This window comes from Orbicella faveolata, unplaced genomic scaffold, assembly GCF_042242905.1.
Source record: "Orbicella faveolata isolate gen_17 unplaced genomic scaffold, um_ofav_v1 contig_26, whole genome shotgun sequence".
NCBI lineage: Eukaryota > Metazoa > Cnidaria > Anthozoa > Scleractinia > Merulinidae > Orbicella > Orbicella faveolata.
This window is the reverse complement of record NW_028301554.1, coordinates 13,331,421-13,343,370: the sequence shown is the minus strand read 5'-3', so window position 1 is coordinate 13,343,370 and position 11,950 is coordinate 13,331,421. Positions and strand designations below refer to the sequence as shown.

At 37.4% G+C, this 11,950-nt stretch overlaps 1 protein-coding gene across 1 annotated transcript; it reads right to left on the bottom strand.

Moving 5' to 3' along the window:
• Nucleotides 1–1,296: 1,296 nt before the first annotated feature.
• LOC110063290 (eukaryotic translation initiation factor 3 subunit J-A-like) lies at nt 1,297–8,520 on the bottom strand. The gene is made up of 10 exons (XM_020770258.2): nt 8,347–8,520; nt 8,179–8,264; nt 7,995–8,058; nt 6,858–6,979; nt 6,383–6,432; nt 5,059–5,102; nt 4,261–4,370; nt 3,832–3,889; nt 3,530–3,603; nt 1,297–2,988 (listed from the first exon to the last, which is right to left on the bottom strand). The coding sequence occupies exons 1-10, from the start codon at nt 8,381–8,383 to the stop codon at nt 2,854–2,856; spliced, it is 780 nt and encodes a 259-aa protein (XP_020625917.2). The 5' UTR covers nt 8,384–8,520; the 3' UTR covers nt 1,297–2,853.
• Nucleotides 8,521–11,950: the final 3,430 nt, after the last annotated feature.

The window sequence follows — 11,950 nt, the reverse complement described above, 5'->3', positions numbered from 1 at the left end:
TTCAAAGCAAAAGGAAAATATATCTATATTCTGCTTACACTTGGAATTAGTTCCTGTAAGAGAGGATAGACTGCGGGAAGCCGGTAAAAAATATGTGACTGTGTGCGTGGCGCTTGTAAATGTTTTCGAGATTGTGATGGTGAAATTATTTTATGTGCAAACAGTGGATGTAGTTTAGAAAAGCTCACGCGCGCGTGATGTATTTAATTTTTTTAATGTTAACATATTTGTGCAATCTGGTTTTAGAGATTTTCCGCTCTTCTTGGTATTTTGGGAAGTGTTCCAGTTTTTTTGAGGGGGGTGTTCCGGGTTTTTTTTTGGGGGGGGGGGGGTGTTCCGGGTTTTTTGGGTGTTCCGGAATGTTCCGTGATGTTCCGGGATGTTCCGGTGTTCCGTATTCCGGTGTTCCTGGAAGTACTGCATGCCCTACAATTTTAATTATAAATTTTCAATTTTTGTTACTTATAAATAACCCATTTTCAATTTGGTTATTTAGCAAATAACCACTTTGCAATTTTGGTTATTTACAAATAACCAATTTTCAGTTTTGGTTATTAAGCAAATAGGTAAAGTCTGCTTACGAGCCAAGTGGCCCATCAGGCCGGAGCTTATCCCAGTTTCTGTAGCACGAAGCGACTAGGAGTATTTCTACTCCCCCCTGGATGGGATGCTAGTCCATCGCAGGGTTACCCCCAGCATTAAGTTTGCCGGTACCCATTTATACACCTGGGTGGAGAGAGGCACTGTGAGAGTAAAGTGTCTCGCCCAAGAACACAACACTATGTCCCCGGCCAGGGCTCGAACCCGGACCGCTCAATCCGGAGACGAGCGCACTAACCATGAGGCCACCGCCTTCGCAATTTTGGTTATTTAGCAAATAAACACTTTGCAATTTTGGTTATTTACAAATAACCAATTTTCAGTTTTGGTTAGTTAGTAAATAACCACTTTGCAATTTTGGTTATTTACAAGTAACCAATTTTCAGTTTTGGTTATTTATCAAATAACCACTTTGCAATTTTGGTTATTTACAAATAACAGCATTCATGTTTTGGTTATTATAAATAACCAAACTGCAATGTGGTTATTTACATATAACCATACTTGTTTTGGTTATATACAAATAACCACTCTAAATGATAAAAATACATTTGGCGCCCCATAAACCCCTGGGTATTTAATTTTACAGACTGGGATGAGTGATTGGGGATTGATGGGAAACCCCAATCACATAAGTTTAGTTCAAAATGCCTTATGCATTCGTTAACATATCATCTCAATGAAGTACAAGTAATATTCAGTGAAGTTCTTTTTGCTTTAATAATTTGTTAGAAAACTATATTGCTTTTGAAGTTTTAAACAGTTGTGGAAAAGTGAGGGTAATCAGTAAAAGAAGCACTTGTTCAATAAACAGATGAAAATAAAACAGTTCAGATAAGTAACCTGATTACAGTGGAGTATTTCACTGCAGACCGAATCAACGGACCAAAAGGTGAGCAAGAGATATCAGAAGCTCGCTCAGAATACAGCTTTTAAATAAGTGGTAAAACAAAGCTCATATATTATGGACATGAAACTTACAAGGTCACCTTGACATGAGAAATACATGATAGATAGCTTGTTGCAAGTTCACAGATAGAAATGAATGGGTAAATCCTTGAGCTTGAAAAACAGAACGTTCTTGGTTGCTAAGCCTGTTTCCCTTTTTACCTTGTAAATAACTGCTAACCACCTTGCAAGATTGTTTTAAGGGATGCTATTTTGTTGAAGATTATCCAAAAGCCTGGCTTACAATCTGACAGCTTGGAACAGTATACCTAATACAGAGAGACTTCAAATGCATTTACTTGGCCTTTAAAATATACTTTCCTCAATTCAGTTGGGTTATGCAGGCATTTAAAATGCCCTACAAAAACTCCTGGTAGTCTAGAGCATTGAATAAATTTGCCAATTTTCACTTGTTACTTATTATTATTTTATGATTGTCTTTTGTTTTGTAACAAAGTACACAACTTGGTACATGCACTGCTTACTTAATACCAAATTTACATCTATGGATGTCAGAGAACAGGAAATATGAATTTTGTCCTGGGTTAGCCAGTATTGGATTCTACGCAATGCTCTTTCAAATGGTAAGGAGAAGCATTGTGTGACAAGCCAATAATGGTTGTGTTGCTAGATAACTAATGTTCTGAAAGCAGAGTCTCCTTGATCTTCCTCGAAAAATTGGGAAGAAGGAGACTCCTTTCTCTTCCTGATTTTTCTAGGAAGATCAAAGGAGACTGTGCTCGCAGGGTAGATAACACTATGAACTGCCAACATTAATCTCTTCAATTCTGTCACAAAAGCAAAACTGGTCTTCACATATATTTACGGTATGCAGATCAATCTAGCCTTACAGAGATGTCTGCCTTATAATGAGACAAACTATGTAAAAGACTACACCCATGTGCTGGCTTAAGAAAGAAAAGTACTAAGCTACCTGTCATTAAGAAAAAGTTGAATTTAACAAGTCTTCTTGTAGATCATGTTATCTCATGTGAAACACTACTAGATAAATACAGAGCTTTTAAACAAATTATATTGTGTACTGGTCAGCAGACGGATCAGTGGTAGAGAGGGACTTAGAAATATCCCATATCTTCATTATTTTTAATTACTTAATAAATATGCTCAACTTGTGTTGTATTTTTAAGCATACTGCATCAGCACCTAAATTGTTAATTACACAACAGAGATGCTGACAAGAGTAAGAGAAAACAACACGATCCAGGTCAGCATTGACAGCATTTGAGTACTGCCATGTGAGTTCCATATTCTTCAGAGTCTGTGAACTTGATTTGTTAAATCATTTCACATAAAGTCATCAAATTCATCTCCATAATCATAATTTCCTGTACCAAATGCATCCAAGTCCTCTTTTCTACCAGCTTTGGCACTAGTTCCTGAAAGCGTGGCTTTCTTACCAGTCTTTTTACCTTTCTTTGCCTGAAAAAAGAGTACCAAATAACTTAAGACCTGATATTAATCTCACTTGAATCATGTTACATATTAAATGACACGAACATGAATAGCAGTGTGAACAAAATGTAGGTCAATTATCAACTTAATGTCTGCCAGTCTGATTTGTTTAGTCTGATATGGTCTGATGAAACAGCACATGAACACTAAGCAGTTTATCTTGAAGTTGGTAAAGGTAAATTTACCATGGCAGCAAGTTGGTAAAGCCATGGGATTCATTAAGGGCCGTGCACCAGGCAAATTGACAGGCTGCAAGGATGACTTTGCCTGCCTGGTTTCACCATCTAGTGGGGAGTTTTTCTTATAAATAAGTTCAGTTCAAGTAGTGTAGTTTTGCCCGACTGTGAAAACAAGTTACCCTCCTACTGAAAACACTAATGAAACTCTTTGTAAAGCAAGCATTTCAAGATTTAGCCCTTCAGCTCTTTGCTGTGTCATGAAGGGCTGAACTTGAATCCTTACAACTGGTTAATCAATTTGCTCTTTCTCCCAACACAGTATGACTCACCTTTTGTGCTTTTAATTTTTCTGTTGATAAGATATTTATTGCACTACCTAAACGTTTAACATCTTCAGCTTCCACTAGAAAAAAATTATGACATTTATTTAGTTAGAAGATATGGAGATGGTTCCCTATAATTGTTTAGACTATGTCAGAATGGTGAATACATGACAAGTTTTTAAACCTAATTGCATGGCCAAGTAAGCAGCCCCTCTTTTTGTCATAGTCTATTGAGAGTGAAATGATGCATGAAAGAATAATTAGTTACGTGTTCCACAAGGAGCATGCAATTTCAAAGAATTACTTACAGCCTGCACATAAATCTCTAAAAAGCATTTCCAAGAAGGGAACATAATCTGCACTTGACTGAAAAAAAAGAAGCAAGATGAATGTATTCCAAACAGTAAGCATTCTTAAAACCACTCAAGCAACCAATTGCATTTTTCAATTCTCCCAGACCATGAGTGGAAAACAAATGCCAAAAGGAAATTCAGGAACCAAAACAGGGTTGCGCTCTAGAAGCGCCCAGGTGCCACAGGCAACTAAGCCTTTGGACAGCTGGGAAAAGTGCTGGGCACCCAGGATTTGAGGGTTAGAAAACTTTGGGCTTCTCATGATAATTATTAACCACTGCCTTGCAAAATGTGTTTTAGACTCTCTTCTTGGTGTTGAGAAATCTGATCAAACAGTACAGTCTCTCATATTTGATATATTACTTCACAATGTATGACTGTTACCTCATAATTGGATAATTTTCCTACAATTAATTGACTCAGTTCCACAAATTCTTCTTTTGTGTTGGGATTCATTTCATCTATGCTTTTGGATCCTACATCATCCTTTATACCTGAAAGATTTGAGGAAAAAAAAGATAAAACTTCTGCAATAATGATAATACTTTAAAGTGACATAAATCTCATGTTGCCTATGTAGAGTACAAACATATATGAATAAACGTAAATGAATACAACAATGTCAATGAAGGGAAAACTGTCATGCAACTTTGGTAAACACGACCACTACATTGGCAGACAGGCCTCACTGACAGTAATGTGATATTAATTATTTTTACCAAGAACAGACCCTGTAGATGTGAGAACTCAGTCATGTAAATGGCAAATGTAAAATATATCAGCCTCTTGGATATCTCATTTCAGTTGCATTAGTTCCAAGAATATCAAGGAACATAGTTATTAGAACCCGTGATGGTAAATGTTTGGCTCAGTCATACTGTATTTTTTGCATACTTACTGAGTAATTTCTTATTGTAGCTTATCATGAGCATGGGGCAAAGAAAAACTTCTGGGTTCCAAATAAGAATCAAATCTCTGACCTCCTGCAGGAGGTGCTTGGATGCTCTAACCACTTAGATACAGGAGACTTGGGGAGGACTAGGCAATTTACATGTGCAATATCTCCTATACTGCTAGGATGTTCCGTAAATTGTCAGAGTAAATGTCCAGCAAGACAACATGACACCCCAGTTTATGTCTCTCTCTGCTTGATCCTTAAGCATAAATTAACTGTCAACTCACCAAAGGCCTGTTTTGCTATTTCCAAGTCTGACTCCTCTACCAATCTGAAAACACAGGTACAAACAATCATCACTGTTTTGATTTCAACCATTGATCGTTGGAGGTGATGACATGCTGATCAATGATCGTTGTTGCCAAAAACAACATGAAAACTATCAGGTTCAAGTATTCCCCCACTACAGTCGAACCTCGATTATCTGGACTTGTAGGGACCTCGGTGAATAGTCCGAATAATCGAGAGTCCGGATAATCGAAAACATGTTTATTAATGAGATAGAAATGTAAACAAAAGGTATACAGCAAAGAAAACATCATTATAATTGTGAAATCTAAACAGCCTGTATGTATTTAGAAGTAAAAACTTTCAGTTCAGGTATTCACAAAGGTCTAAAATGTTCAAGCATGTTTGTTTGCTTCAAAGACTTCTAGCTTGATCAGGGACTTTCATTTTAATCCTTCGCTTGTCTCGATGCTGTCAGCAAATTTTAGCATCTTGTCTTTGTTCTTCCGTATGTCGGTGATCTGCTGCTTGCTGATGCCAAATACTTGAGCTAAATTTGCTCCTTTCTCTCCTTTATCCAAACGTGAAATAATTATCTGCTTATCTTTAGTCGATAGAATGGCTTGCTTTCGCTTCGTAGACATGTTTTTTGATTTGAGTTTACGATCGATCGTTCGTGTTTACATAACCCACGTGAAAGGAACTAATCAAGCATGAAATTCCCTTGGTAACAACACAATTGAGCCAATCAGATATCAGCTGAATGCATCAGAATACTTCTTTGTGTCGTCGCACTTGTGAATTTTGAAAAGCACACAGGATAATACACTGTTTCAACAGTCTTTTGAAAGGATTATTGGGCTTTTTGCAACTTTGAGTTTTCAAGATCACAACTAATTAATATTCATGAAAAAATTGGGACCAGAGAAAAAAGTCTGGATAATTGAATAGTCTGGATAATCGAGGTCCGGATAGTCGAGGTTCAACTGTAGCAATGTAGCCAATTAATTAATGGCTTCTTGATTTCAATCTTTGACTCTATTTTATTATAATCCACTCTTCAAATTTGAATTGATATCTAGCTTCATATGACATTTTTCATAATTAAAATGAATCTAGGTCAACAACATTTTTTCTGTTTCTCTTCACCAATGACCTTTCGTTATCATCTCGATTACACCTAAATATCTTCCTACATTTTGGTATTAAGAGAGCTTTGCTTTCTAGTTAGCTAGAATGGTACAGGATTCAAGGCAACCATTGATACACCATAATTTCCAAACAAAAAATAGAAATGAAACTGTACAGTATGAAATCACTCACTTCTGTCTTTTAAGCTTTTCTGCTAGTTTGTCTTCTTCTGTTGGTTCCTCCTATAAGAAAGAAAGACAAATAGTTTAGAAAATCTTTTTGTCTTGTTCTGCAGAAGGTCTATTTCACTATGTTCCTAAAACAACTTGTCAGAAAACATCATACTATCATATCACTGGAATCCTTAAAAAAGAAACCAGTCTGTAACAATAATTGTACAAGCTGTATGAAACAGTAATCCTTTCTATGGGTAGGTACTAGCACCAGCTTTTTATATTTATATAAAGACAAATCCTTGGAACTAGGACTGAGAAATATTCAAAACACCTTTGGAAATCTATGAAATGTCCTCAGAAATCTTCAGATGGCTTCAAATATGCATGGTCAGGTCTTCGCAAATCCTGGCACTCCTGCGATAAATATCGCACACGTGTGACTCAGAAAGAGCTGCTGGATATGCTGTGGCTACAATATATCAGTTTATTACCTCTTTCACAGATTTAGCTTCCTCCAATCTTCTAAGAGCTTGATCTTTAGCCTTTTCCTCCTTTTCTTGTAGGGCTTGCTTTAATGTTTTTCTTTTCTTTACTTTAGCTGGAGGAGCAGCTTCTGCATGGTTGGTAAAATAAATCATTATAAATCTCATAGAAGACACAAAGTGTACATATCAGCGCTCTAAAAAGCCAATGAGTGCTAATTTTCATTTTTTTTTTTTCTTTTAATAAAGTTATTCCAGATTTTTTAACCAAATGTTTACATTCCCAATAGAATACCTGCAGCTAGCCTACTCTGGAAAGAAAACCTTCATTATGAACTGTCCAGATACAAACCTCTCTACTATGGACACAGAAAGGACAGAGCAAAGCGCCCATATTAGAGAGGTGTCTGTATTATGGAGGGTACCACAATGATGTCTCTTTTAAGACCTTTCTTTTGACGAAAATAAGTGAGAATTTTGTTGGGACATAAGAAACTGTCTGAAATAAGGGGTGTCTACATTGGAAAAGTGTCTGTAGGGACACTTGATGGGATTTCATTAATTTTTACTCTGAATTGCTTTAAAAATGTCATTCAAATACCTTACTACAACCACAGTAACTATGATTACATACCTGACTAAAAATTCTACTATTTCAATTTAATTTTAAATAAGCGATCTCGTCAATTTGTAAACATGTGTATGTGTGTATGTTTGGCTTAATTATCAATTTATTTATTTAATTATTTAAACGTTATAAGCTTATTATTATAAGTATTCTTCACCTAAAGTTCATGACCATCTTAACTCGAAACCTTTGATTTAAAACAGAGTTTTTCCGAGAAGAATTGAAATTGAGGCGATTTAAATAAACTTAACTTGTCATGCTATCCTTGAGACGTAAGTGCCTCAAATCAATGACTCATTGATTTTAAACAGCCGAGAGCGGCAAAACGAGAAAAATATATAGCCAAATTATATTCGCGCTAGATTTTATTCACAATGACTTAAGAATTGTTTTCCTTGATGTCTGAAGGTGAAATTATCCAGAAAGTAAAATCACAAATGCACGTGTAGGAAAGACGCTCTCTAGAGAGAAGCTTATTATTAAGGAATATTTAAGCTTATCAGAAACTGATCACTTGCCTGTTTCATTTTGTGATGGCGCCGGTTTCTTTTCCGTGTCTTCATCTTCGTCGTCCCAGTTTTCCTAAAAACGATACGTGTTTTGAGTCAATCCTGTCCCACCCTTGTTGATCTCTTGGTAACAAAGAATTCAAAAGGAAATTCTACGTTTTATAAAATACGAAGATAAGAATTTTTCTCTTGCCTTAACATCGTTGTCGTCCTCGTCTTCACCTTCCCATTTGTCTGATTTGTTAACAGAAAATTCCTGCGGCTCAAAGTCCTCGTCATCTGTAACGTTTGAAACAGATTTAAAGAGAATAAGTGAACGGCTAAATTATGTTCATCGTGCTTCATGTGAAACTAAACTCACCCCAATCCGCCATTTTGGTTTCTATTATCGCGCGCATGGCTGTATGGGTATTAGATAATCATTGCGCAATTTTGAACTTCGCGCTGGACTGGTAAAGCGGAAAGTGTGGCGTAGTTCCCTTAGTTTGTATAAGAGATTTTTAGCATGATTCTCTGACGGTTCGAGAATAAACAGTGTCCGAGGACCGTCTGAGAACTGAAGGCTGGGGCTCACAGGTTTATGCAAACAGATGCCATTCCCGCTCTGATTTCACGTTAAGACTCATGTATGGAGTTACCCACCCTAGAAGTTCCTCCTTTCGATTTGACATCACAATTGAGCTGCGTTCGCACCAGTAGAAGATGGAAAAATCAATAGGGCCAGGATAGTTTTCCCTTTTTTATTGATTTGTGTCTTTATTTCCTTTCTCTGCCGTAAGAATTCCAAAGGATCAGCTTCCCGATTTTATTTAGTATTTCACAAGTGCCAAAGATCGCAAATGAGCGTCCCTGTACATACAGTAAGGAGTTTGAGAAAACTTCACTGACGGCAGCGTCACTAAACAAAAAATTTAATGAGCAGAACAATGGCTGTGCGAGTGCGTATAACTCTTGGTAAATTTCTGTGCCGTTCTCTGCAAAACAACAACGTGAAATGACCAAATTCTGCGATGTGGGGAAAACTTGAGCCACGACGGATGACACGTTCTCCTTCAATCGGAAAACGTTTCTGACTTGGGAGGTATAACAAAGTTACCTAAACTCCCAAGTAGTTTTATGAATAAAGACAAACCCACGCACCTTGCTACAGGTGCTTCAGGTGTGTGTTTCCTTGGTTCCCGAGAGGTTTTTAGGCCGATTTATGACAATTAAGCTTGTTTTGGTATAGCCTGGTTCAGATGCTCTATTTATAGCTGGAAAGCAGCCACAAGAACGTTAGCCTTCCCTAAATGTTAATGTCAGTGGTGAGAAGTTGTTGTTGTACCTCCAGATTTCTCTTGTTTATGGAAGGCATCCGTTTTCTGTGGTTTCCGTGGTTGAAGATTTCGGTTGTGATTGGTTATAACACAATAAAAATTCCAGAAATATTTTAGGTGTTCGTGAAAGCTACGAAAATTAAGGTTCGAGCAAATTTTGGGATCGCGTTCAAAATGTTTGGGCAAAGAGTTGCCTCCATGTCAACAGGAGACAAAGGTAAACTATTCATTATTTTCATTCCTTTATTCACTCCCATCCTATTTCACAAGATTGTATGCTCCCTGTGAATAACTGCGCGCGCGACTTTTTAAATCGCGCCACGATGCATAATGTGACAACGACGTTTCGTGACGAAACAAACGAAAGTTTAATCTTACCTAACAGAAGTTAAAATAATGCTCGTAACCGCTTGGTGCAGCTTCCTCGTTGCCTTGGCGTTATTTCATTATTTTTTTCCAAGTGATTTCGAAAAGGCCATGACAAAAGTAAAACCAAGGTACGTCGGACTTTTAAAATTTGATTTTTAATAACAAAAACCCTGATGCTCTCACGCGCTAGAACACAACAAGAGACAGCAAAAACGTCTTTATTGAAAGGTGGAGTATTTCCCAGTCTTGGGTTAAACGCAGTTTGGATTGATCAAGTTAGAGATACGCTAACTGGCGATCAGATGGCAATGATCGTGGAAATGAATCGGGCGGCGAATAAGGAAAACTAAGCAAAGGCCAGCAAGATACATCAAAATAAAGCCTCGCGCACTTAACCATGAAAATCAACAACAAACCAAAAAGCAGCGCCCTAGCCACAAAAAAAAAAATTATGGACTGAGACAATGTCCATGATGAAAAAATTATGATTGAGGCAATGTGCGTGATTCAATTCTCTATCTAGGTATTTAGGGTGTTTATGATGACTATAAACTACAAAACGAAAAAAGAGATTGAGGCAGCTGCCTCGGTTTGCCTGTTAAAGTAACGGCCCTGAAAAGACGACCAATTTAACAGAAATGCATTCTTTTTCACAGTGAAATATCATCAGAAGACAACAAACAAAGCTCCAAAAATGTAGAGGTAAGTCATTCGTATCATCCCAGGTTTTTTGAAATGGATAGAGTTCTTTTCTAGTATAGATAAGATCGAATAAGATGTGCGCTAGATATAAGTTAAGCAAATGCTAGCGCAAATGACTTGAGCATGAAACCAAACGAAAAATAATAAAATGTATTTTTTTCCTCCTTATTCGGCAAAGAAACCTGCCCTGAAAATATAGCTTTCCAGAACAGGGATGGAGAAAGGAATTTTACAGGCACGCAACTGACACGAAAACCGACGCTTATTTCAAATTTTTGCGCCAAAACATTCAAAGGAACAAAACAGCAACCAGCAAAGACACTTTTGCGTATGAATATGACAATACGAAGAGCGTATTTTGAGGCCAACGTTACTTCACATGTTTATCCGATTAGCGGCAGCTTAAAGAACCTGGACAACAAACACCTAAGCTTAAAGGTTACTCAATTTACTTCATTTTTCAACCAGAAAACGTTTTGTACTAATTAAGCTTCTTACTATTAACCGACTTTTTGAATGATATTTGTGACTGATTTCAACCGCACAAACTTTTGAAACTAACCCTAAATGTAAAATCAAATTATCACCCGTTATTTTCAAGAATTATAAGTCGACCGTTATGTTCCTCAACTCACTCGCCCTAAAGGTGAAAAAAACAATAAACTCATAGCATTTTTTTAACCGGGGGTTTTTGTGGTCAACCCGCGCTTGCGGCGAAGACATTTTAAACAATTTTAAGTCCTCGTCATTTTGAGAATTATAAAACCGTTAATCCCACTGCATGTTTCTCCACTCACTCGCCCCAACGGTGAAAAACCAGTAAACTCATATTAGTTTTTGTAACTGAGGGTTTTATTTTTGTGGCCAACCCGCGCTTGCGGCGAAGACACTATGCAGGAGAAACCGTAAAAGTTCTTTGATGTTACTAAGCATAGTAGTTGTACCCAAAAAAAGGAAACTTTTTTCTGTTCTTTTGTTCTGTGATGTGCAGTGGCGGTTTGTCTAATATTTCTGCGACGAATCATTTGAGACTTCGGACAACTTGTTGAGTGTGGCTGCTAAAGTTAGGTCACGAAAAGGTTGGCTCATATCGTCAAAAAATTCCTCGTACTGCTGGTAAAGATCTGATAACTTTTCGTGTTGGGCATGAAGTCCAGAGAAACTAGCTTTGTGAAAATTCATTCCCATGAACATTCACTCCGAGGGTTGTAAAGATCAGACAGAATTTTTGGCGCAGGAAAGGAACTAGAAGGAATTGCTGACTTTGTCAGGATGCACGGAAAAATTGCTTTTTCCATACTCATTTTAAAGTCCAATTTTAACGGATAGACACATGTGCACATCGGGTACCTATTTTAAAAATATGCAGCCTCACTTGTTCAAAATTGTTTGGCGCTAGCACGCTATGCTAGCCGGGAAGAATTCTCCTGACAGAGGGCGAGAAACCGGGTAAGGACAACCGAGAAAAACCAATGAGGTTGCGAGAGTCGTTTCGATTTGTTCTACCCGTTTGCGCTCTGGGCACGCTTCTGGCTATTTCACTCGTATTGGCGAAAGATTGATCTCACTTTTAGCTTT